Source organism: Nylanderia fulva, unplaced genomic scaffold (assembly GCF_048542155.1).
Source record: "Nylanderia fulva isolate GAGA-0341 unplaced genomic scaffold, ASM4854215v1 Scaffold25, whole genome shotgun sequence".
NCBI classification, from domain to species: Eukaryota; Metazoa; Arthropoda; class Insecta; order Hymenoptera; family Formicidae; genus Nylanderia; species Nylanderia fulva.
In genome coordinates this window covers 828,002-855,064 of record NW_028190314.1, presented here as the reverse complement: position 1 = coordinate 855,064, position 27,063 = coordinate 828,002, and the positions used below count along the sequence as shown (strand labels likewise).

General features: G+C 33.0%; 2 protein-coding genes across 11 annotated transcripts in view; one reads left to right on the top strand and one right to left on the bottom strand.

The window, feature by feature from the left end:
- Bre1 (E3 ubiquitin-protein ligase Bre1) overlaps positions 1-11,229 on the top strand; it is a 77,821-nt gene extending 66,592 nt beyond the window's left edge. Inside the window, exons 1-16 of one of the 3 annotated variants that reach the window (XM_085483439.1) lie at positions 62-316; positions 946-1,113; positions 1,379-1,565; positions 1,653-1,841; positions 2,036-2,157; positions 2,264-2,500; positions 2,626-2,751; positions 2,874-3,047; positions 3,286-3,543; positions 3,769-3,900; positions 4,084-4,355; positions 4,452-4,605; positions 4,864-4,977; positions 5,242-5,644; positions 6,096-6,190; positions 6,326-11,229. In XM_085483439.1, the coding sequence (XP_085339565.1) occupies positions 964-1,113; positions 1,379-1,565; positions 1,653-1,841; positions 2,036-2,157; positions 2,264-2,500; positions 2,626-2,751; positions 2,874-3,047; positions 3,286-3,543; positions 3,769-3,900; positions 4,084-4,355; positions 4,452-4,605; positions 4,864-4,977; positions 5,242-5,644; positions 6,096-6,190; positions 6,326-6,607 (2,895 nt within the window). In that variant the 5' untranslated portion in view covers positions 62-316; positions 946-963 and the 3' untranslated portion in view covers positions 6,608-11,229. Of the gene's footprint in view, positions 1-61; positions 317-945; positions 1,114-1,378; positions 1,566-1,652; positions 1,842-2,035; positions 2,158-2,263; positions 2,501-2,625; positions 2,752-2,873; positions 3,048-3,285; positions 3,544-3,768; positions 3,901-4,083; positions 4,356-4,451; positions 4,606-4,863; positions 4,978-5,241; positions 5,645-6,095; positions 6,191-6,325 lie in introns of those variants that run through there. The other 2 variants (XM_029315961.2, XM_085483440.1) reach the window with 2 other exon arrangements.
- Positions 9,140-27,063, bottom strand: part of LOC114941077 (cholesterol transporter ABCA5) — a 39,329-nt gene continuing 21,405 nt past the window's right edge. For 2 of the 8 annotated variants that reach the window (XM_085483438.1, XM_029315927.2), the window contains 21 exons: positions 26,477-26,658; positions 25,772-25,985; positions 25,454-25,526; positions 25,197-25,350; positions 24,880-25,066; positions 24,487-24,630; positions 24,104-24,254; positions 23,814-23,887; positions 23,129-23,581; positions 22,528-22,877; positions 21,708-22,114; positions 21,167-21,427; positions 20,453-20,720; positions 19,966-20,140; positions 19,459-19,795; positions 18,234-18,508; positions 17,942-18,088; positions 17,293-17,675; positions 16,588-16,795; positions 16,005-16,344; positions 9,140-15,854 (listed from right to left, as the gene is read on the bottom strand). In XM_085483438.1, coding sequence (XP_085339564.1) covers positions 15,751-15,854; positions 16,005-16,344; positions 16,588-16,795; positions 17,293-17,675; positions 17,942-18,088; positions 18,234-18,508; positions 19,459-19,795; positions 19,966-20,140; positions 20,453-20,720; positions 21,167-21,427; positions 21,708-22,114; positions 22,528-22,877; positions 23,129-23,581; positions 23,814-23,887; positions 24,104-24,254; positions 24,487-24,630; positions 24,880-25,066; positions 25,197-25,350; positions 25,454-25,526; positions 25,772-25,985; positions 26,477-26,658 — 4,887 coding nt within the window. In that variant the 3' untranslated portion in view covers positions 9,140-15,750. Of the gene's footprint in view, positions 15,855-16,004; positions 16,345-16,587; positions 16,796-17,292; positions 17,676-17,941; positions 18,089-18,233; positions 18,509-19,458; positions 19,796-19,965; positions 20,141-20,452; positions 20,721-21,166; positions 21,431-21,707; positions 22,115-22,527; positions 22,878-23,128; positions 23,594-23,813; positions 23,888-24,103; positions 24,255-24,486; positions 24,631-24,879; positions 25,067-25,196; positions 25,351-25,453; positions 25,527-25,771; positions 25,986-26,476; positions 26,659-27,063 lie in introns of all 8 variants that reach the window. The other 6 variants (XR_003821580.2, XM_029315924.2, XM_029315925.2 and 3 more) reach the window with 6 other exon arrangements.

Below are 27,063 nucleotides of genomic sequence, written 5' to 3'. Positions count from 1 at the left end.
CTCCCGCGCTTTATCGACTGTCCAATCGCGTCTCACCTTCCGGACAGGAGGTACCGTTTTATGGCGCACACTCGGACCCGGAGACTCTCTCCGATTTCCGTTTCCGTTAGGAAATAAGTTCTTAAACTGGCGGGTCGTATCCGTTCACGGCCTCGCGTCCGCAGAGAGATCCGCAGAAGAAATGCAGAGGTTGAACACGACGAACGAGAGTCTGGCACGTAAGGCGCAGCGCATCGGGGAATGACGTAGCGGCGAGGAAGAGGCCGTGAAGACCCGTCGAAGGTGGACGTCGAGACTGGAAATCGCTCGTACCGAGGTATATCTGCGAGGACGCGCGATCAATAACAACAGCACTTATTCCTTCGCAAAGTCGAAGTTCGAATTATATATTTTTTTTTTTCTCCCCTAATTTTTCACGTCTTTATTCTCAGAAGAGCCTGATTAGGCGTCTAAGCGATCCGAAAAGAAATTCCATCCTCGACTTCCTTCACTGATCGCCATAACTGCTGGCTCATTAAATAAAGAGGTTAAAAAAAAAGAACAGATTATTGCCCTTTATTAGGGTGAAATGTTTATTTCTCGCTTATACTCGAGATCGTATATGTCTGAGGACTTGTATACTGCGTATATTGAATATTAATGTAATGTTTATATGAACTTTTTTTTTTTTTTTTTTTTTTTTTTGTCATATGGATTTTATATATATAATCTCGAATTCCTGAATATGTATGTTTCTAAATCTCTGTGTAATAATATGTGGTGTTTGTAGTATATGTTGACACTAACTAGCAAAATCAAATTTTTTTTATTGTTAGATAAAATTTTGTAGTATACTCTGAGATTGGGGAAATTGCGTGACATTAATTGCATCGAAAAGAGAAAAATATTTTCCCGTTTCAATGCTTTGAACAAATAAATAATTTTTATTGTATTTATTTATTGCAGACATAAATATCTGCAAAGATGTCGAAACGATCTGCAGATTCCGGGGACACCAGTTCCCAACCAGCTATCAAAAAGGTGCAATTTGAGCCAATTCTGATAGGCCCCATATCTACTCTCGAAGAGATGGATATGAAGGTTTTGCAGTTTCAGAATAAGAAACTTGCACAGGTATAGAAAACCTATCTTAACTTATATTATTTTCATAAAATTAAAATTAATAATTTCTAATTAAACGTGAAGAGAATAGAATGAGAAAATTATAACAAAAAGATGGATATGTAATATATATAATATATTAATTTTTTATATATATATATATATATATATATATATATATAAATATATATAATTATATGTTCTCTCTTATACACATACAAATTATATTTAAAATTTATATACAAGATTTAGTTTATATGTCATTTCTATAATTTAGAGATTGGATCAAAGACATCGAATGGAAGCTGAATTGAGGCAACGTATTGAACAATTAGAAAAACGTCAAATGCAAGATGATGCAGTACTTAATGTAGTAAATCGATATTGGAATCAGCTTAATGAGGATATACGAATATTACTGCAGAGATTTGATGCCGAGACTGCTGATGAATCTGAAAACAAAAGTAAAAGAATCTTTAAAGAAATGCAATATAACAGTAATATATTCTGGAGGATAAATTCTTTAAAAGATATTTCTATTTTTCTTATAGATGAAAGTGAAGCTACAACATCGTTTCTTCTGCAACTATCTTCCTGGGATAAAGAAGAGTTAGATGAGAAGCTAGCAAATCGTGTACAAGTGTCGAAGCGAGCGGTATCTAAAGTTGTACAGGCATTTGATCGCATGTCTCAAAGAAATGAAAAGATTACTCTTGCGCTTAAAGGGCAGTTTGACGGTGGTGAGTCTAATATATTGAAATTTCTCTTTTCAATGTCACATCAATGCAAGTCTTGAACAACTTCTAGCTAGATGCATGCGATTTATTTTATATAGTAATATTCTTAAAAATTTCTGAAATTCTGAAAGAACTTTATATTATACATTTGCTGCGAGGAAGATTGTATATTGTAATTGATAAATCATATTTTACAGAAGATGCGCCAAATATTGACGAAGTCGTACGTCACGCTAATGCCCAACTTCAAATGGAAAATAGAAATCTAGAAGTGATAAATCTACAATTACATGAAAGACACCACACTCACACATTAAAGGTATTTTGAGCTTTGTTATATTTATATTCGAATTTTTTATTTTTATTTTGGATCAATCTGGGGAGGAATATTGTTTCTTTTATTATATAGATATACTCATCCATAGGTGTCACAACTGCAAGACGCTCTAATGGGAAAAGATACTCTTGTGGCAGAATTGCGGAATCAAGTGGACGACTTGCAATATGAATTAAACAAAGTGCGAGCGAGGAACGATAAATTAGAACATCATCTTGGCGAAGCAATTGAAAAGTTGAAAGCATTTCAACAAATACACGGCACAGACGACAAGGGCAGCAACAAACCGAATACTTTGGTTGCTTCCAGTGTTTCACAGACTAAAGTAAAATATCTTCATGTATAAAAAAAATTACATGTATAAATTAATTTAATATTATATACAGTACAAAATTATTTCTCTAATATGTATCTCAATATGTATCTCTAATATGTATCTCAATTATACAGGTGGAAGACTTACAAAGAGAACTTGAAGAGACGCGTGAATTAGCTAATAACAGACTACAGGAATTGGATAAATTACATCAACAACATCGTGACACCTTGAAAGAAGTAGAGAAGCTGAAAATGGATGTGAGTAAATAATTTTTTTCTAAATTATACTTATATATCACTGTGATATAACTTTGTGTTAACTTAATGAATTATCTAACAATAAATAGAAATAAAAGCAACATAAAATTTTAATGTTTTAGATAAGACAGCTTCCGGAATCGGTAATTGTCGAAACAACCGAGTACAAATGTTTGCAATCACAATTTTCTGTGTTATATAATGAATCTATGCAATTAAAAACACAATTAGACGATGCCCGTCAACAATTGCAGTCAAGCAAAAATGCACATTTGCGCCACATCGAGATGATGGAGGTAAATTTTTTGCATACTAGAATAATACAAGCGCGTACCGTTCTTTGATTTTATGTTAAAAAATATATTTTCAAAAAAATAATATAAAGTTTGTTTTAACTCGATTAATATTCTTTGACAAAAATCAGCTGATAACTATCAAAAATAATGTTAAAAATATTAAAATAGTAATATGTTGTAAATAATATATAATTATAAAATCTTATCCATGATTATCTAAACGATATTTTTTATATAGAGCGAAGAGTTGATGGCTCAAAAGAAATTGCGCGGAGAATGTATACAACTCGAAGATGTCTTAGCGCAATTACGCAAGGAGTACGAAATGCTTCGCATTGAGTTTGAACAGAATCTAGCGGCTAATGAGCAAACAGGTCCAATCAATCGAGAAATGCGGCATCTAATTACCTCTCTTCAGAATCATAATCAACAGCTGAAGGGGGAAGTGCACCGTTACAAGCGAAAGTACAAGGAAGCTTCTACTGAAATACCTCGAGTATGTATATAATCATAATAGCGTAAATTTTCATTATCTTTGCAAACTTTAACTTCAATAATTTATGCATATGATTATATCAATTTTATCTAAATAATAAAGTTATGCACAATTACTTTCAATTATTGAAAAATAAATAAAAGAAATTTTACATATAAAGAATTATAATAGTATAATATTTAAATAACATAAAAATAAAATTTTATTTTTATTAAATATTTCTAGTTAAAAAGGGAAGTAGAGGAATTGACAGCAAAATTAGGTCAGCAAACAGCTCAAGAAAATAAGGAAGGGAATAATTCAGATGGCAGTGGAAAAGAGGAAGATGCATCAAATTCCTTACCAGGTTCTACACAGGTATAACGATATATAAACCAGAGAAAAAAATTATGTATATAATTGTATACATGTGAAGTCTTTTGGAAATAACAATTTACAATTAATGTATTCAACCATTTTGTTCAATTATGTAAGATAAGATTCCGTTTATACTAATTGCTAATATTTAATTTATATTAATTTGTTTTAATATTTCAATAGATCAAAGAAGAAAGTGGAGTTACTATAAAAAGAGAATCCGGTGCTGACGAAGAGGTAGAAACTATCGAAGTGGGAGAGAATGAGGGTAACAAAGGGACACCAGATTCTCTGACATTAACTTCGCCGACCTTAAAAAAGGAAAAAGATATTAAACGCGAGAAAGATATCAAAAAAGAATCTGTAAAAACTGAGCATCGTGATCCCGCACATCGCACCAAAGACGGAAAGATAGCGGAATCAGAGATTGTAAGGGATTTGAAGGCACAACTCAAGTACGTTCGGGAAATATTCAGCATTTTAAAACGAGATACAGATATTTTTATGGCGACAATATATAGTTTCTTGAAATAAAAAAAATTTGATTACAGGAAGGCTGTGAATGAAATGAAAGAAATGAAACTTCTCTTAGATATGTACAAAGGTGTTGGAAAGGAGCAACGAGATAAAGTTCAGTTAATGGCTGCAGAACGTAAGACAAGAGCAGAGTTAGAGGATTTACGACAGCAAGTTAAAAAAATTCAAGTATGTTGTAGCAATTATAATATTTTATGTGATAATCATATAATAACGTAATATAACAGTATAATAAATAAATAAATAAATGAGGGATTACTGATTTTGTATTTGCAAAACATTTGTTTTTTGGTTAAGAAAGAATAAGGATCAAATTTTTATTATACAATATTATTGTATTATTTATTACATAGATAACTATTTGTATTGGTTTCACATGTATTTTATTTTTATTTAAATAATTACAAATTCTTTTTTTTTTTGCAGGAAAGTAAACGCGAGGAACGTAAAAAGTTAGCCGATGAAGATGCGCAAATAAAAATTAAAAAATTAGAAGAACAAGCGTACAACTTGCAACGTCAAGTTGCTGGTCAAAAACAGGTAGATCACTCTTCATAGATTTACTATTTCTTTTCTTATGACTTTTGTGATGCAATATATAATAAATGAAAATCTTATAGATCTTAATTAAAGAGCTAAAATTAATTTAAAATATTTGAGAATTATATTGTTTTTATCTTAATTATTTTTGTGTAGTGCAAAAATTTTATATCATCAATTAAAAATCTCTTGTTAATATATTGTACCATAGGCGACAATTTAAGTCACTGTGGCGTGCGCGAACGGAGATGTAACGCTGAACAGAATTGTGTATGGTTGCAGGAGGAGGAAGCGCTTCTAAACGAGATGGAAGTGACCGGACAAGCGTTCGAGGACATGCAGGAACAGAATTCCAGACTGATACAACAGTTACGCGAGAAAGATGATGCGAACTTCAAGCTTATGACGGAGAGGATAAAGAGTAATCAACTGCACAAACTCGCAAGAGAGGAGAAGGATGTGTTGAAGGAACAAGTATCAACACTGACGACGCAAGTGGAAGCGGCCAACGTTGTCGTGCGGAAGTTAGAAGAAAAGGAACGTCTCTTACAAAACTCTCTCGCCACGGTGGAGAAGGAATTGGCTCTGAGACAGCAGGCGATGGAAATGCACAAGCGGAAAGCAATAGAGAGCGCACAATCGGCTGCCGATCTGAAACTTCATCTTGGTAAGACTTTTTGCGCAAATGTTGATAAATGCATAGAAATCTAAAATGTTTAACAATATTTGAAATGTTTTAATAATACTTCATGGACATCTTGTAGATCGTTCTTGTTAAATTAGTTGGAGAAATACATAAAGATAAATATTATTGAAACTCTTGCTAGCTATATTTAATTATTTATAACTATATATATATATATAATATTTATAACTATATATATATATATATAATATTAAATAGTATATAAATAATATAGTTATAAATAATTAAATATAGCTAGCAAGAATATATATAATTTATTTCGATTCATATTTTTTGTAAGAAAAAATATTACACAATTTTTCGGTCTTTATGTCAGTTAATATATATAATTGCAATGAAGGAGGGTTTAGGAATCTTGATAAAGTCCAAATACTTGTTTTCACTAAGAATGACATAACACTTACCGTTACAGAAAAGTATCATTCCCAAATGAAGGAGGCGCAACAAGTAGTTGCTGAGAAAACAAGTTCTTTGGAAGCTGAAGCATACAAAACTAAAAGATTACAGGTATAAATTACGATTTAAAATATTACACTAAATATCAAATCTATAATAGTTATATTTTTCTCTTGTATGTTCTGAATTATTTATAATATATCCTCGCGTAAAACATTAATATTATATGCATATGAATTATTGTAGGAAGAGATAGCACAACTTAGACGCAAAGTCGAGCGTATGAAGAAGATAGAACTCGCCGAAACCTTGGACGAAGTGATGGCGGAAGAGTTGCGGGAGTATAAGGAAACATTGACCTGTCCATCTTGCAAGGTGAAACGCAAAGACGCCGTACTCACCAAGTGCTTCCACGTATTTTGTTGGGATTGCTTGCGAACACGTTACGAGACACGACAGCGAAAATGTCCGAAATGCAACTGCGCCTTCGGCGCGAATGACTACCATCGATTGTACCTGTCTACATGAAGAAGAAGGTGCTGATTCTCTGAAAAAAAAGATTTTCATCACCGCGACGTGGAGTAATGTTTTGTAATGTGTACGTACGCATACTTTTGCTTCTTTTTTATACTATATTATATTGTAATCTTTTATTTATTACTCTGACTTTTTTGAAGAAAACACGGCGCGATTACACCTCTAAATACGTCGATACATGATGATAAAAATCAAGAAGTTTACTAAGTTCTTATAAGACCACTGCGAAAAAAAGAATACATAAATCATAAAATTTAAACGAATAACAATCGAGAATTCTTGAGAATAATCGATTTGCTTTATCGCTTAATTTGTGTTATTTGTTTTTAATGTATTGTTTTTTAACGCATTTGTAGTCTTTATATTGTCGACTGACATAGGATGAACTCTACTTGGTGTATTACAAATTGCTATAAATCATTTCATTGATCAATCTAGATAAAAAATCTTTGCTTTTTTTACTCTTAAATTGATAAATCAAATATTTTAGTGATTTGTAATGCCAAATGGGGAGTGCATTCATAAAAATAAAAATAGAAAAAGGATAGAGTAAAAATGTGTCTGTATATGTATGCGTGTATGAATGTAAGAAAGAAAGAAACAATTAGCTTGCATTTTTAGTCGGTCAGCTTAAATATATAAGTTGGGAAGCTTTTAATTTTATAAGTCGATATTATAATATAAAGAATGATTTATACTCTCTATTTATCGTTTTGATCTCGTTTTTCAAGTAAACCCCGCACGAAGTTCAAAATCAATGATTCCCAAAGTGATTACTGTTTCCTGTCTCGAAGAATGTCTTTTTTATAGGTATAAAATAGAGCACCCTTAAACTATGAAACTTATGGAATTGGTGAAAAAATTTGGGAATCACCGATCTATATATATATATATATATATATATATATATAAATCAACAATCGTGTTTGGCCGAAACAATTGTATCGATTGAATCTGATTGATCGATTGATTTGTTATACGTCAATCAGATTCAATTGCTATTCAAAGTTGAATCTACTGAACGCGAGTAATTGTTCGACCTATACTTGTACATTCTGAAGGATAGAGATCGTATCTTTATCATCGTACCATAAAATCGCTTCTATGTATGTATTTTCAATTTTTGAATTGAAAGCGTGAATTGAGAAGTCTCGAAAAAATGATTGAATCCATTTTTTATTACAATTCGGAATCAATTGGCAATTTGTATGATAATCATTACTTGATGAATATTTTTTAATCGGTATGGTTTACACAAAGTTTGTTTTATCTATTGCTCATAATATACGAGACAGGCAAACTGATATATAAACAGTGATGACTTGGACATTATTACTCGATATTATACAATAGTAAAAGGAATTTTGTTGCTAATCGTGGATACTTTAATGGTTTTCATCGAGAATTGCTTATTGGAATTGAACCTAAAATGAAATTAGTAAAATAAAATATAAGATATCTTAAATTTGTATATTTTTATTTAAGAACTGTTTGTATAATAACGCAATTCTATATATTTTTAAAAGGGAAAAAATTTATGAAATGTAGTAAGAGAGAGAAAAATACATATATGTATACAATCTCAAATTAAGAAATATATTAATTTAATTGCAAAAGATATCAATGTCACAGTAAACATTATTTCAACATAATAAACTGTACTCATTAAATTGAAATAATTCATAATTTATTCTCCATTAATAATTCATATTTGGTTGGCAAATAGTTAAATACTTGATTATATTTGTTTATATCATATAAACAACTTTCGGATATTTTCATTTATACGAATTAACTAGAAATATAAGCAATGAACATCCAGTGTACGTGCATTCGTATATCTTATAAAAAAAGAGAAAAGAACAATATAGATAATTTTATGAAAATTCACGCAATAGCTTTAATTGAATAAAATAGTTTATTTTATAGATCTTTATTTCCCTCGTTCAAAAATTTCCAGTGCTATGTCATGAGGTAAAGTAAATAAATGACGTATCCAAATATAAAAAATTATGTTTATATGTGTTATTACAAATAATTCTAATAAGAATTGTTACGGAGAAATATTTGCCTTTCCTCTAATAAGTTGTTTTCGTATACAGAAAAAAATCATTCAGATGTAGATATGCATTTGCGAAAAATATGAAATTATATTAGAAAAAAATAAATTAAAATGTTTGTAATCTATAAATATATGTATGTATATAAGTTTTGTTTAATGCCAATTATGAAATAATTCTATAATATATCGCAATAGAATAATAAATTAGGTGATAAATCTCGTTCCATGTGTGTAAAGGAAATTAATATTAACTTATATAATAATATAACATATAATATTAATTTTCCTACCGAAAGTCTTTATTCATACTTTATTTTTATTTTAATTCGAATGTTTAATTCTATTTGATTGTAAATCAGTGAAAGAAATTTCGCATAGGATGTTTGCTTTTTCTCAGCTAGAGGATGAAAATTGGAAACAGGATACGGAGAGTAAACAAATAATAATTCGGTCGAAAGGAATTTGTCGTACGAAATTCTTCGGATTTTATTCTATCTTAAGAAATTTTTGTTGAAAATCCTAAGAAACAATTCTACATAAGCTTGAAAGTATCAACGAGAAGAGCCTAGTTCGACCTAAATCATTTTTTTCTTTTTTTTTTACAAAGTTATCTTTCGCGAAAACTCCCACCGGTCCTGATACGGAGACACAATGGCCACTCGGTAAATACTATGGACAGGCAATTTTTTCTGACGTGTATTATATGTATATATCGAATAAAAATCTCTTCATCAAGAGATACGCTAGGAATAGAAGTACGTATATCTAGTGCAACTCCTGTAAGAAACAGCTGATTAGAAAAAGAAAATTGACAAGAATTCATTCTGTGAAGCTGCGAATATTCTTAAATTAATTAAGTATCGCTTATCTTTCTTTTATTTGTTCTATAGATACGAATTTTATGCAAAACTGTTCCGTTTAACTGATTTGACAAGAATAGATATAATTCTTTTGCGTATTTATCGTATCTCATTGTCAATCATATCCTATATTTACGTATTTTATTTTATACTACATAAATTAAATTTTAAAAAATTGTATTTCTAATCCAATTGCTTGTAACGAAAGCGAAATGCCAGTAATTTAATAATAGAAAGTAATAAGAAATTTTTAAACACTTTTAACATAGGTTGCTGATTTCTCAAGCTCAAGAATTTAATTTCGCAGACTGAATTTCCATCAATTTTTTTTTAATCCGTCTATTTTCCGCAGGGATGTAATAATGTAGATTAATATTTAACATAAGCTTTTAAATCTCCGATCATGACATTTTTTTCTTTTTCTCACAGATAAAACGCTCGCACACAAAGATTTATTCTCTTTCTCTCTCGCTCGCTCTCTCTCTCTCTTTCACTCTCTCTTTCTCTCTTCAAGCGACTTATGTTTCTGAGATGCAGTATATGCGATCATACGTTGAGTAAATAGTGTCTTAAGGTTCCTGGTTTTCCTTTTTATCTATATTTATAATATTGAACCGAATGAAAAATAAGAAATTACATAAATTTTTTATCCGAAATACGTCGAAATAAATTATTAGTATGATATCACTCACATTCAATATATAGATTGGTAAAATATATCAAAGTCAAAATTCTCTGTTTGATTCATGAATTAATAAATAGTTGTAAAACTCGGTATCACATTTCCTATAATGTTTATTTTCGCTTGAAATGTAGAGAACACGTTCGAGATATAATCATGCATTTGTTACAACGCAACATAATAAAGAGTGGCATGCGAAAATATTAATTTATTTCGATATAATCCGCGAAAAAAAGTTGATATGTTTTCGACGAATCATAATACAATAAAGCTGCATCGAGAAAGCAGAAGCCTTAAAACATTTCATGTATATTAAAGTACACAATTATACATAAGAATAATTTACGAAATAATTAATAAATAATATGACGATAAATTATAATAGTCCGAAACTACGCAATAATAACATGTGATATATTTATATAATTATGCTAATTATATCGTAGGCGATCAAAGCACATAAAATATAATCTAAAACAACTTGGAATAGAAATATTAAATAAAAACATTAATTAGAAATAAATTGGAAAAATAAATGCCTCTCTACTTTGACTATTATCTATGGAATTATAAGAGTGAGAAAACAACAACAAAAATATCGTGAAAACATCAGGGATTTTGCAATAAATATTTGATTCCGTATAAATTCACTATATTGTGATAGAGAGACAAATTGATCATTTTACTTCGATCTTGGAAATACAATCTTATTCAATTCGATTATGTTACTTGAAAAATTGGACGATAAGTACACTTATCATCATCTTGAGTATAGTTTGTAAATCAATAAAAGCGGAACTCTAAAATCTCGGTAAACGATATTCTGTATAAAAAGCATATTACTTTTCTCTTTTTACAGGACCAAGAAAGTTTATATACACATTTCGCGGGTATGGCTCCCTTTCCAAGTTATTCTATAATGCTGAGACAATTGTTAATAATGTTTATATATACAAGCTATACTTTTCACACGAGCTTTCACACAGATTCACTGCATCTCTTTTTTTTTCCTTTCGCAAAAAAGCTGTAAGCATGCAATCAATTTTTTCAGCCATTTTATCAACGCGCGCAGATATACATTCTACAAAAATGCAAATCCATCTCTTTAATGAATAAAATTGTCATACGTGGTGCGAAGCACAATATTAAAGATAAAACACTTAAAGGAAGGCAAATATGTATAGATTTCATCCTATCAAATTGTTTGAGGAAAATTTAATCCAAATTTTTTGAAAGAATATTATTGTTAAATGAGAATGGAATTTTTTAAAGGTAGACTGTAACATAATATTTATAAATAATATGTAAATCATTTCTCTCGAATACATCATCTTCGAATACATGTCATAAATAATTTGTTCACTTAAAGGGACTATTTTTCGATCGAATATGATCGATCGCATTTTAATTGACGCCCTTAATCATTCATTGCCTTCAATTATACAGTCATAATTATTTTAATTTTTTCTTGTATATATTGCTTAATATTGATCAGTCTGCACTGATTAAAGTATGCAAAATTGTCCTCGATAGAAAATTGACTTAATTCTTTGCACTAGAATATTACAAATTAAAGAAATTTGAATAAAATTATTTAATATTAATTATCTTATCTCTCTCTCATTTATCATCATAGAATGTAGAAGATATTATTTTTATAGTATTTTGCACTTATTGCTTTTATATATGACCATTAAAATTATTATAAAATAAAGTCACTATAATTATCACATCTTTTTCAAACGTTAAATAAGACAAAAAAAAGAAAAAACATATATATATATATATATACAATTTCTTCTTTGTGATAATTAATTTCATCTCCATTAATTTAATTTAATCATACATTTTTTTCTTATAAAAAAGAGAATTTTTTTTAATAACAATGATAGAAAACCGATCAAGATAAATCTGTCAAGTACAAAGAATTAAACCTATATTATTATCAATATATATTAGCAATATATATTCTCATCCACAGCCGTTTTTCTCTTGGTGTCATTCGCTGTATCATTCGATCTCGATGTTTAACAGTAAGCAGTGTTCGTACGACTGTTATCACTCAAGAAAAACCTTCTAGTTGTTGCGCGCTCGAAACTATAAGCCGTATCATTCTTGCATTTTCTCTTTAGAACTACTGCCCTTTTTAGGGTACTTTTTAAATATGTGTGTAGAAAATGCGCGAGAGATGTTTGAGAAATAATACGAAGATTTACGAGATGTTTTTCTTTTTTTCTTTTTTTTTTTTTTTTTTGAACGAAAAGATTCGTATCGAATTTTTGTCAAAAAATATGAATAAAGAAAAAAATTGCGTTGTAATTCTTAGCAACAATTGTATTTTCTTTTGCAAGCGATATTATTATAGTTGACGTTTTTTCCTTTTTCTGGATTACATGAATAAGCTAAACTCAAAAAAAGATAAAGTATCGTCCAATTCTTCTGACCTATTCTATATTTATGTATGTGTGTACAATATCGCGACATTAATTAGACAAAAATGCATATTTTAATGTTCGCCCTTTTAATTTAATCCTTACAAATAACTAATTTGTTTTATAAATCGTTAAACCACTTTCACGTCTTTTCATTTCATTTAAGTTCTCTTCTGTTTGTGTGCCCTTTAGAAAAAAAATATTTTTCTCAATTTACAGGAGATACAAAAATATTGAATACTGAACTTACATCAATATACTAATGTATCGTGTCCAAAAATTGAAAATTATCTAAATAAATAATTACGACGAAAGCTACATCTCAAACATCTCTCGTAACACTCGATGCATCCAGCACGAGACCCACATCGTCGCCACTTCGATGGTTCGGCTCAAAAAGCAAACATTTATAATTTAAATATTATAATTCGAATAATTTCCGCATTAAAAATTAATTTGAATTTTTTTTATTATGCACTATTAACATTTTATTTGCAATCGTAGGTTAATATGTATACTTGTCTATACTCTTTGTTTATAATAATTTGTAGAAAATAGAAAGAAAGAAGGAAAAAAATATATATATGCATATATATATATAATTAAATCCTTCATTTTTAGAATGAGGTATAGATTAAAAATATTTTGTTTTTTTTTTCAATATTTCAATACTACATTCTGTATCTCACAAATAGAAAAATTAATAATCTTTTCTATTTATTTTCTGAAATAATGTTACAAATATATAAAATCTATTAAAATCGAATAGAAATTTATTGTAACATTTAATAAAAATGTATACTTTTCTGTATATATATTATGTGTGTATGTATTATACATATATTTAGTCTAACTGGGATTAAATTATTCAATTTCGTTAGGAAAATCTAAATGTATAGAATATATAGAAAGAGCAATAGAAAAAAATATTAAACATTTTTTGAAAATGTTCTAACCGAACTCTAACATATTAAAAAACTTTTTATACTCTCATCTAATTTTTTTTATTTTAAAATTATTATGCACTCTTTTCTATGCAGGCCATATAATGATGGTCTTTCTTCGATTTCAAGATTGCAAATAAAATGATGTAATATTAATACGACTACTCAATGAGATTCGAATCACTAAATAAAGGCCTTTTTCGTCATTCGAAGAAAAAAAATAAAAAACCGATGTGGCCAGCTGAAGACTGAAATTTCGAACGTCGTTTTCTCGAGCCGGTCCATTGACTTGCAGCTTCTGCCGCAAAGTGACGCAAAGTCTCGTATCCCGCCACGAGAACAACGTGGGACGTGCGCTCCAATTCCAGTGCAATATATCGGTACGAGATCTATTTGTTTTATCGATAAGTTTTTAAATACAAAGTGGACTACCGGTATGTAACTTCGACACTATACCGCGAGGATGCTCGTTCCTCGCGTAACGCCTCGCATTTACGCCCGACATTTATCCCCGGGTATCACGATGAGACTCGCGAGAGGACTTCTCTCGGTCACGATGAGACAAATGTCGATGAGAGAAATTGAGATTAAAACGTCGAGCGTAAAGCTAAGCTTGAGATGACGCTCCACCGTCGAAACGGAGATTGAGACACTATTATAATTACTTCACAGCGTGGTAGTAATATCCTCCCACGCGAGACTATTTACAGGATAAATATAATACACAAAATTCTGTAAGAGAGAGTCTTCTTTCGCTAGAGAGACGATTTTGTTCACTCACCATCACATTAATGGTCTCTCCTCTCTCGTCGCTTTTCATCACCTATATATAACGTTCTCTCAAAAAAGCAAAACGCTACTATCATAAGTTTCTATTTGTTCCTAACTGTTCTATCCGCGATCATCCGTCTTCCAATATTTGGAAACCAGAAGGCGGCCTTCAACACGTCTTCGAAGCACCATCTGAGAAATAAATTCGTTCTTCAGCCGATTTTCTCGACCGATACATTTGAACTGATACGTCTCGAAGCACGCCAAGACCAATAAATTGTTCCTTTATTTTTCTAAAGTATCTCATCGCGGATAATTTGCAACGATGAAACGATTTTTCTGTCATCTTCTGATATCCGCGATTATGCTAAATTCTCTATATATCTTGTTTTATCAATGATTCCTTCGAACTCTTCGAACCAACCGAGCCGAAGTCTCATCTTAATTCTTGTTTGAAGCCTTTACCTTTCGTCATTTTTTATAGAGCCGCAAGACGAGAGAGATCTGTGGCTTAATACTCCTTCGAAACTCACTTCTAGCGGCTAACTGTTCCCTCATAATTTCGTCGTTCTATCGTCGTCCCGCCAACAGTTTGGAGCTACAAAGCGACTAATTAGTTTAACATTCCTTTGCAGATCTAAGCTGTGGTATAGCTACCTTCATCATTCCTATAGTTTTCTGTTCATTTTAATACTGCTGTCCAGCGTAATGCTGAGACAATCGGCTATCTATTATTCCTTCCATCCTCGTTTTGCTTCCCTCTTCTCATTAACGATTTAAAGTTGCAAAGAGTTACTTATCTTTCTTTTTAAGCATTTCCACCAATCAACCAACTTCCGACTAATTGTTTCTTCAATTGTTCTATAATTACTTTTTTTTAATATTTCGGAACAATATTAAGTAATTCTTCGTCATTCTAAAACGCTACGATTCGTGGATAATTGTTCCATTCTGTCGTTTCTTCATTTTTTCTTCATCAAATTTCCAAGCGATTTATACGTATCGACTTGACGCAACACTTTGAAATACAATTATATAATTAAGACTATTGACAAATTTCTCTTCTTTCATCTCATACTGTCGTTTCTTCATTGACCCTCCAAGGATTTGAAGGCACGAGACGATGTGTCACATTGATACTTCTTCGAAATATAATACTAGAACCGTTGGATAACCGTCATATTTATCAATACCTTGAAGCAAGGAGGCGGTAATGCATATCACATGATTCGAGATAATAAAAACAACGGATATCGTGTTCTCAAAACTCAAAACATGCGTCGTTCGGGTACACTTTTTCGCGTAGACGAACATTTCTTTCGCGCACACCGAGTTCACATCATCGATTATCACATAACAACGACACATTAGCACTATGAATAATCATTCCACGGAGTTACCCTCGTCGTAATGCGAGAACTTGAGGAATACTTGTTCCAGAGTAGTTTGACTAAAGCTGTACTCTTCTATGTCCAGTTCGAGCTTGGCTGCAAACAGAAATTTTTATATTTCTCTAATTTTTTAATTTTAATCTTCTTTAGACATTTTTGAACCGTTTTTAGATTTTCTTATTTATTTCAGATTACATTGCAGATTGATTAACACATTTCTTCATAAAATCGCTATTTATTTCTCACCTTTTTCCAACTGCATGAAACACTCGGCCAGCGAGTTGACAGCATGTTGGGGTACGGCGAAGACCAGCCGATCGGCGAAGCTCTCCTCCAAGGTGGCATCGGGAAAGAGACCGGCGACAAATTCCTTCAAGGTAGCGATCCTGTCACCGGAGGGAGTTGTTGGCGTGCAATCGCCGCCCAGCAGCTTCATCTCGAGAGTATAGCCGGCGCCATAAAGATTCTTCAGGTGCTGAGTCGAGCCGATGCATCTTAGCTCACCCTTCACCATTATGCCGACCCTCGAACACAATGCATCGGCTTCCTCCATAGAATGGGTAGTCAATATCGCTCCCCTGCCACCCTGTTGACATTTAAGAAATATCTTTAATATATATTTTCCAATATTTTATATATTTTTTAAATTCAAGTTCTTCTTTTATTTATATTATTTATTTATATATTGATTTTACACTTATTTTTTTCTTAAACCAGTTTTTATAAAACTTTAAAAATTTTTTTACTTTGACAATGTGTTTTTAATGGAAGTAAAAAATAGAGCTTTAGAGATATATATTTATATATAATAGTGCACAATGATACTAACTTGGAAACTAGCAAGAATCGTGTCCCACAGGAATCTCTTTGATCTAGGATCCATGCCTGTGCTCGGTTCATCCATGAGGACTACCTTGGGTCCGCCGACCATCGCCATCGCGAAGCTGAGTTTTCTTCTAGTCCCACCGGAACATTCTTGAGTCTGCTTGTCTGCGTGTTCGTGGATTTGTAGACCGGACAGATATAAATCCACGATTCTGTGACACGAATCAAATAGAATAAATTAAATAATTATATTTATAAGATGTTAAGAAAATATGTGCATGATCAAATCAAAGATCGAACGATGTTCTACATTAGAAATACATTGATTATATTAGAAAAATAGTTGGTAAAATCTAGACATTGCTTAGAACATCTCTGTGTATATATAAAAGAAACTCAATACATCTATATTTTAAAATTAATGATTCTATCTATATATCTTATCTATATTTAATTATATCAGCTTTTCTCTACATGTAAAATTATATTTAGAAGAAACTACAAATATGAATTTATATTTTAACATTACTTAATATTATATACAGTTTATTATAGCTGCTATAATAAAGCTTTGACGCACATAAATAAAGATTCTTTTCTAAATTTATAACTGTTAAACTATTTATAATTGACTGTTGATATCCGAGAAGTAAGCACAATTTGTCGCTGATTAAATTACAATAATATTACAAGATCCTCTTTTCCCGACCTGTCGATATCGCTCCAAGGAACCCCGCGAATCGCGGCGTAACACTCGAGATGCTCTCGTACGGTGATGTTCTTCCATTGAGCGTCGTGTTGCGGGCAATAGCCCATCTGCTGAAAAGCGTCTGCCATGTGGGTGTTGATATTGTGGCCGCCGATCTGTACCCTGCCCCTCGTCGCCGCTTCCTCGGCGATGATGATCTTCATGGTCGTGGTTTTGCCGGCGCCGTTGTGGCCTAGCAGACCCAGAACCTCGCCCGGTTCCACCGCCAACGAAAGATTCCGCACGGCGATCTTCCGTTGCTTCTGCACGACCTCCTCCTCGCGCTTCGAGCAACAAGCGCAGGACGACCCCGCTTCTTGCGGACGGTACTCCTTTCGCAGATTCTGCATCATATTTTATAGCGTAAAGTGAAATGACATCGCATTGGCAGGCAAAACTTTGCACGATGATAGGTAAATATGAAATCGACAGAAAAATATTTACTCCAATAAAAATGATTAAAATGACTAACTTTTTTAAAAGGCAAGATGATAAATTTGCAGATTTGTTAAAGAATTATTATCAATTATAGCTATATTTTATTTAAATAAAATTTTATAAAGCATCTGTTATAATGGACATTGCAATAATTCGATTTGCATTAACTTACCTGCACCAAGACTACAGGCGGCTCTTGAACGGCCGACGAGGTAATAAGGTTGAAGACCTTCTGTCGCTCGTTTTTCACATCCGCATCTTCGTGTTCGCCGATGTCAGAGTTTTCCATTATTTCTTCACCAATGGAGCCACCATTACGCTACGATAAAATAATTCTCATAATTACTAAAATGTCTAAAAATATTTTAACAGATTTTTTTAAAACCTGTTTTTTTAAACTTATAGTTATAGGCTGTCATTAAAAGAACAAGAAGTGTAAGAGATAATGCAAAATTCATTCTAACCAGAAAGTATTTGAAGAAATCACTGATGTTGCCGCCGCTCTTCTTGATGTCTAATAAAAGTAGAATGAAGAACCAGAATGGGACGTGCAACACTACGCCGACAACCATCAGTATGATCTCCGTGGTGAGATAATCGGACATGGTGAGATGATGGCAGGCAGCGTTGATGGAGCACATCAGGTAAACGCGGTCCACATAATATACCGCTGCATACGGCACGTACATAGAGTTCAATAGGGAAAAGACCACGTGCAACGCGAATGCAGCTGTCCCGCCTTGAGCAACAGATGAAGTAGCATGATGAATAAAGCTTGATTCAGTGCTTGATATCGTGTACGTTCCTGCACTGGTGCTAAATTCGTTCCATATTGTATCCGTACCTATCAGTGCAAAATATTCACATAGTTCAGTTCTGCCAATTTTTGTTCAGTACATCTCAGAACACCAGAAAAGAAAGATGTATTTTTCAATCGAAGAACTTGCAGTGATTGCACTAATTGTAAATAAAAAAGAAGAAATTATTTTATGTAAAAGAGACCTGAACATGCCGTATCGGACGGATATCGGACGTGCACTCACGGTACGGATGCGAAACGGATACAGCACGGATATGCCTAATATACCTTAATCTTATAATTCTCATGTTAGTAAATACAGAGTGCCCCAGACTTAATGTGCCACCCGTTAATGAGAGGTTCTTGAGGCGATTTGGAGACGATTCTTCCTCAGCGAAAATGTCCAGGCAATAATTTTCGAGTTATAAACAATTGAAAATAAAGTTTTTCGCAAATTATAAGCCTTGTGAAAATAAAATATTAACAAAATCATATTCTTTTACTAATTTCATGTAGTTTACTTTAATAAAATTTTAATTTAAAGCTTAATTACAAAAATACATGATTTCAAAAATTGGGAACATTAAAAAAATGATGACCTTCCTCGACATTTTCGCTGAGGAAAAATCGTCTCCAAATAACCTTAGGAATCTCCCATTAACGTGTGGCACGTTAAATCTGGGACACTTTGTATATCGAATTAATAATTGAGTAAAAAATAATTAAAACTTGTGGCTTGTTCACTTAAAAGAGGAAAACTACATAAATATAGATTTAGAATCATGACATAAAAAATTTGTACAGAAAGATTTATATAAAAATTGTTTAAATCTAATATTACACCAGATCTAAAGTGATCTAGGAGAGTGTCTCGATTACAATATATTTACCGACTCCCAGCATATCGAGGATCATGACGAGGAGGAATGGTATCAATCCGAAGAAGGTCGCGATGTTGGGTAGGATGCTTTGAGCGGAATCCATCTTGTCGAAAATGTAGCTGAGGCAGGTTGAAAAGAGGATAGACGATGGGCAGTAGAGCATGAGGAGGGTGCCAAGGGTGATGACCGCCGGTAGCTCCTGTAGCGAAGGCACGTCGAAAAGGAATATGATGCCAAGGATGCACAGGCAGATGAAACACATCAGGCCACTCAGCACAATAAAATAGCTTATGAAGTACAAAGGAAACGACAGGCCATTCACACGAAGCTGGTTCTTCGCCTTGATCTGCAGAACATTTTAAACAGCATCATTAAGCTAATGTATCACATAAAATTTCTCAAAGGAATAGCATCATGGTTTAATCGATTTTTTATTCAACTTTTCATAAAATATATTTAGTCGTAAAAATAATATTATTGTGTGTAATTTTAAATCTATGTCTACGCAGCTCTTACCTCACGATCGTAAACCATATCCACTGCTAGAGTAATCGGCAATAACACGAAGTCCATACCAATAAAGAGAGCACAACTGGCCGTGCCAATGTTGAACTCTTGGGGTTGCGATGTTTGCTGGAAAGGATGCGTTTTGACCTCGATTCGTGTAGGATCATTCTTGTTTGAGACCAATCTAAAAGTAAAAATTTATATTTTGAAAAAATATTAATTAATTTAATTTCGACGAATGTACTTTCTCTAAATTGTGCAAATTTTCGTTTGATATACAATTAAAAATGTTTAAAAATATAAATCTGCAATGGTTGTCTTTCCGAATAAATGTTAATTTACAACATCAACTTTTGTGTGATTTATATTGTTTTAAATTTTGTTTAATTTTCTTACAACAAAATCTAATATGGTATCTTTTAAAAATAATTTGCATTCTAAATATCCTTATCCGCTTAAATCTCTTTATTTACTTTCCATAAATAATCAAACTCACCTATGATAAGTGTTCGAGAGAATGTTCACCAAGATTGGAAGAGAATGTTGCATCGTATCATTGTAAATCACGGTCAGGTTGAATTGTGGCAGATTATAATTGGTAATGTTGAAGGCAGCTACATGCGGTGCAATGTTCAACAAATTTACGAAATCGCCATCGTATTCCTCGATATGCTTCGCGTCGTGAGCTATACCATTCATCAACTCAGTGATGTCGCGGTCGCTGTTATTTATATAGAGAATCTTGGTTTCTTCGCCGTATGTCTCTGCAAGAGGTAATAAACGATTACTTGATCCAAGTAACAACATCTCGTGTTATTAGTTTCGAGAAAATTATAATTTATTTTATAAAAATATATATATATTTTCTCATATGCGTCTCCTATTCTTCTTCCTTCATAAATTCGCAAATCTTATCAAAGACCAAGAAATCGGTTTTAATTCTAAATTCTATGTTTATTTTTTTTTTCATTCAATTTTATTCGTATTCGCGAAATTATGGACACATTTATAATAATTTTTATTACATTTTTATAAAAGTATATTCGCGAAGCAATGCATTTAGACAGTTGATCGAGACTTTTTTTAAATATCTGAAATACATATATGAAACGTGCAATGAGATGAGTCTCTAAATAAATTGAACGAGTGCGCAGATAAGAAAACAAGCTAAGCGGTTACCTCCTACCTTGCATAAGATGCAACCACTTACGGCTATTAAGTTTCAGCGACTGCATCTTGATGTCGACGGTCTGGATACTATTTAGGTAGAGACCGAGTACTATCAGAGCTAGCGGCATGACGATCGTAAAGTACAATAGCTGGATGTTCCTGAAGAGTCTGAGCACTCTTAGACGTAGCATGGCGTAGAGAGTCTGAAGAAAGTTAGGCCGGATCTTGATGGGGTCTAGGCCGAGGCCGAGCACAGGTGGATTTCGGTCGTTATTATGGACTCCGTCCGGTAACTCGTTCGCTGCTTCAATAATATTATCATATTATTAGATAATTCAGTTAATATTTAATATTAAATTTTAAATATTCAATTTATATTATTAATATTTAATATATTATAATATTCTGTTATATGAAATATTATTACCATTAATATTTAATAGTAATTATTATTTAAATGTTTAATATAAATTGATTTGATCAGTAAATATATAAATAATAAAGGGGGTGATTAGATGTGGAAGACAGAATGATTCACTCGCAGGAACTTCAAAGGGTAAAGAGTGTAATAGAAGGGGTACCTTTGCCTTGGCTGTCGCCTTGAACGGTCACCCCCTCGTTTTGCAAGCTCTGATACGACGTACTTTTAGATTGCAACGAGAGCGATCGGCTGAGCGCTCGATTGCGCACCATCTTCTTCGACAAGTTGTCCATCGTGCACTCGGTCTCCTCGTCTTTCTCCAGATGCAGAAACACCTCCTCCAGGGTGGTCATCGACACGCCGTAGCTGCTGATGCCGAGTCTGCTCGAGCGGGTCTTGATCTCGTGTTCGATGGCGGTAAACAGCGAAGCGAAGTTCTCCACAGAATTGTGGGGTAGAATGAAGCTCAATTCTCGACCGTGACGTCTCGCCTTCTCCGCTTTGCTTACATGCGAAGTCACTAATCGATTGATAGCATGTTCCCTCGCATTACCCTCTAGGACTAAGCTGTAATTAAAAAATAATAATTTAGATCATCAATTATAATTTTCTCATGATATAAATCTATAAATTTTACAGCTTTTCTTTCATCGAAATAAAATTTAACGATATGCTGAAGTGTAGTCTCATAGAGTATTCATAGTCCGTTCTTATATTTAAGATCTTAAGACCTCGTTCAACCAATGAGATGCTATGCGGCCATTTGATTGGTTAAACGAGGTCTTAAGACGATCTTAAATATAAGAACCAACTGTGAATACCGGCCATATAATATCTTTTTTTTTATATATAAAAGATTGAATTTATTTAATTTTATTAAGCCACAGTTATAAAATAAATAATGTACAAAATTAAGAAAATCTTTCTTCAAAATGCAATCCTTAATTCAAAATAATAAACTAACTGCTAGTATCCCTTACGTTAAATGATAACCGATGCCAAACTTGTTCTTCAGAAACAGAGAGCTGCCGCAGCACCGGAGTTTTCCCTTGCTGATTACTGCTTTTCTGTCTGCAAGAATGTCCGCCTCATCCATGAAGTGAGTCGTCAGCAGTATCACTTTTCCATGTCGCCTCGACTGCAGAAGAGACCACATCTGTCTTCGCGAATAAGGATCCACCCCGGCGGTAGGCTCGTCGAGGATAATGATTTTTGGATCGCCGATGATGGCGATTCCTACTGACAGCTTTCTCTTTTGTCCACCGCTTAGGTATTTTGCGAAAGTGTCCGCTTTCTCGGCTAGATCGATATCTTTCAGGGTTTTCTTCACCTGATAATTAAAAGAGCAGCGGTTAAGAAATTCACATTTTTATTTTCAACGTTCTATTTTTTTTAAATTACATATTAATCTTAATTAGTATTTATATTAATCTGATTTCTAGTAAATAAATATAATAGTTGAGTTACAGTATGATCCTAAGTAGCAAACTGACGTCATTCGAGCTGTGTCAAAGTGACGTATGCTTGCTACCTGGGATGATGCTATTTCAAAAGAAAAAACAAACATATTATTATGCATACCTCGTGTTGTATCATCGAGCGTGGAATGCCACGCACAGCGGCGAAGAATTCGAGATGCTCGCGCGGCGTCAGCAAATCGAAAAGAATGTCGTGCTGCGGACAGACCCCCGTCATGCTGCGTATCGCCCGCATGTCGTTGGAGTCGCGGACGTCGTAGCCGAATATGAGGGCGGTACCGGTGGTAGGTGCGGTCAGACCCGTGAGAATGTTGAAGAGGGTGGTCTTGCCGGCGCCGTTGTGTCCGAGGATGGCAGTGATCTGGCCCTCGTAGATGGTCAGATTGATGCCGTTCACAGCCTTGGTCTCCGGACGCTTGCACTTGTGGTACGATTTGTAGAGATCGGCTATCCTGATGGCCTCGCGGCCCTTCATCTCGCGCACCACTGGCTCCACGTCGCGATTCGCCTCCTCGCCCGGGATAAACGAGTTCGACTCGCCGTTCGACGACGGCACCTGCAAGCATCTCTGTGAAGACGATAGCCATCGACTCGAATTATTCATCAAATTTTTGTATTATTAAAGGGAAGGGAAATATATAATAACGCAGCTCTAAAGGAAAATCTGAGGATATCATCTGGATATTTTTATCAAGACTTTGGAACTTTTGTACTGATTGGTTTAAATATTATTTCAATAATTTTATTGGAGAAGATATACAAATATCTCGAAAATGTAATTTACCTACCCTTTGAACCTTTCTCTTACACCAAAATCCAGGTACAAAGCAAAACCAAGGTGGCTTCTTGGTTCCGTATTCACCTAAATAAAATTAATTTAATTAATCTTATAGATATATTAAATTTTATACAAAAATATTTATCTTTATATGCAAATAAATCTTTTCGAAGAATAGAATAGAAATTGTGTGAAATGCAACAAATATTCTTCTACATATATTATTTTAATAAGAATTGATTATTTTCGCGCCGATTGACATTATGCATTGCGATAAATCACGAAGAGATCGAAACTTACTTGGTATTACGGAGTCGAGATAATAGGCCAGCCAGCCGTATAGGAAAATATCCAAAGTCATCATGATGAGACTGCCGCCGAAGGGTATCCCAGGACCAGACCACAAATTATCGAAATTCACTCCCTGGCCTTGCAGATCCAGCACCAGAGCCTGCGCAACACAACGCAAAGCTTTTTGAGATACACGATGCATATTAAAAATCTTTTATTGACACAACTATGCAAATACACTTGCAATTTACTGTTCAATTATTTATATATATTTCGCAATATAATAATACTTTATTTAATTTTTCTAAATTTATATAAGATCATATTCGTTAATTCGGCATTATTTATTTGTGGTGGAATAAATTATTATTGCAAAGTACTTCGAAGCTTACTTTGTCCATCGCCAGGGCGACTCCGGTTGGGCTGAGTAGAGAGACTAACCAGAAGGAGATCGAGCTGGAATCATCTACGAATACTTGGATGAAGTACATTAAGCTCAGTATCGTGACAGCGAAGTTGCCCAAGACACCAGCCGTCTGAAGCGGAGAAAAGGAAGATATTTTTATCATTTTATTATCATGTAACTTTTCTTTATACATATTAGGATAGTACTACATAAACCAATTATTATGCTGAGATCTTTAATTTAGATGAGAGTTTAGGCATGCAAATTGTTATAAAAAAGTTGCACTTTGAAAAGTTGAAACTTTTAGATTAATATAAAGTTTGATTAAAATGCATAAAAAGGAAAATCTCTCTGCGCCTGCATTTTAAAAATTACTTACGCGCGACTTGTCGAAGAACGGCGTTATCATGAAGGCGAACATGATTACGGAGAAACTGTATAGCACCACTAGAAGGAATATCGGCAGGAAATGAGTGTGTTGAAACATTTGCAGAGTGAAAAGCAGAACTACTCCGACGGCGGAGAGCAACAAAACGAAGATGCTGTAGATGATAAACCACGACAACCTGGGAAAAGACACGCAATAGAACACGTTTAACATGAGAATTAATTATTATCGGAGATCACTAATTATATCAGAGCTGAAATATATAATATTTGACGGAGAATTGTGTTTACAGATATTTACAATCTTACCAAAACACAGAATCATTTAGGCCCATGATCTTCATCCCTTCCTTTATCTTATTCTCCTTCTCGCCGACTATCAAGATGAGGAGATAAGTGATGAATTGCGAGAGCGCCAGGACCATGTAGAGAGGAATAACAACTCTGAAGGCTAGCATCCAGTCTGAAGAATATCGTTGACACATGAAACACCCACATGCACACACACACACACACACACACACACACAGATAAATGAATAAAGATTTTCTGGAAAGATTGCTTACCGGCGGTAAAAGCTTCCTTGGGAAACATCTCGAATTTAATATCCGGTATAGTGACGTCCGAATTCGTGTCCAACTACAAAAAATTAACATCAGTGTGTCAATGTATGTACCTCTCTAAATACTGTCTTCCAATTGTAACATCAAATTTACCTTCATCTTATTCGGCAAAAGATGTAACAAACGAATAAAACTGATAGATATTTACTGAGCTTTAAAATGAAAGGAAGATCTCGTTCTTCATACGACACTTTGTTCCATATATTCGCAGTTTAGATTTGGAAATTCAATAAAGAAATAAAAAGAAAAAAAAAGACTTACTTTTATCTTCGTGATATCCATTATCATCTGCAGAGCCAGGAAGCCGGAATGTAAGTAATTCTTGACGGGACAGGATCCGCCGGTCTCTATCGACAAAACGCCACCCACCCAGTCGTCTACCAGGCTCATGTCCTTTCGACAGGTGACCGGAGCGGAATAGAGTTCCTTTGGCGAAGGCGGCGAAGTGTACGAAGGATTCGTCCTAATTTCATATCTGAGAACAATATATAAAAAAAGTTTCATATATTAATAAAAAATGCTGATTTTTATATCATATTGGAGATTGAATCAAGATGAGAAAGATTCTGAGTTTTCTTTTAAAGTATTTGCGTTTAATCTCTGGAAAAATTGTACTTAATTCCACACACATAGCATTTTTTAGCTTTAAATATACTGTAAAATATTAAGATTGTCATGAAAAATATATAATACTTATTTTATATATAGAATACTTATTTTAAAAAATCAATTGCATCTATTATTTAAATCTAACGTTATTTTTTATATATTTGCATCTTTATTAAAATCTTTCACATTTTTATTTCTACAAATAACAAAGCAAAAATAAAAAATATATAAAAATGATCCTTACTGCAGGGAGTTTCTCTTTTTATCATTACATCGTTCCCATGCATCTTTTGCACCGAGAAAAGGACCACGTACCTCTTCTTAAATTTATGATTAACGATGCAAAAGTTATCTTACATGAGACGTTGTGTTATCGGTTGGGCATCTTCGAAGATAACTGCCAGGGGCACGCTGGAAGGATCTCTCCAATATGCTGCCTGCAGATCGTCCTTCGTGTCGAACACCATGAAGTTTAAGGGAAGCTTATCGGGATAATCCCACATAGAGGACCAGAGGTTGTTCATGGAGGATAAGAAGTTCTGGAAAACATCGTTAACTTTGTATTATTATGCGAAATTTTGCAAGATACGACAAAGAAATCGCCTTGTAATAGTTTATACGGAATAAAATTATATATGTAACATATATAAGAGATATATGTGACGAGAAAACTATAATTTTTAATGAGTTCAAGAGATCGCTTTTCGAACAAAAATATTATCGCGATATGATGTTAAAGTAAAATCAAAATTGTGTATTTTTATAAGAATATAAATAAAAAATTAAATGTATTGTTTAAATTATATTTTCTTTCTTTTGCAAAATTATATTATTTATCAGAGGAAAGTTTATTTAAATGAACAAATTAATTAAATGAAAAATGTTGAAATGAGATAAAAAATACAATGATTTTATTTTTAGATTTTCCAATAAAACATTTTTGC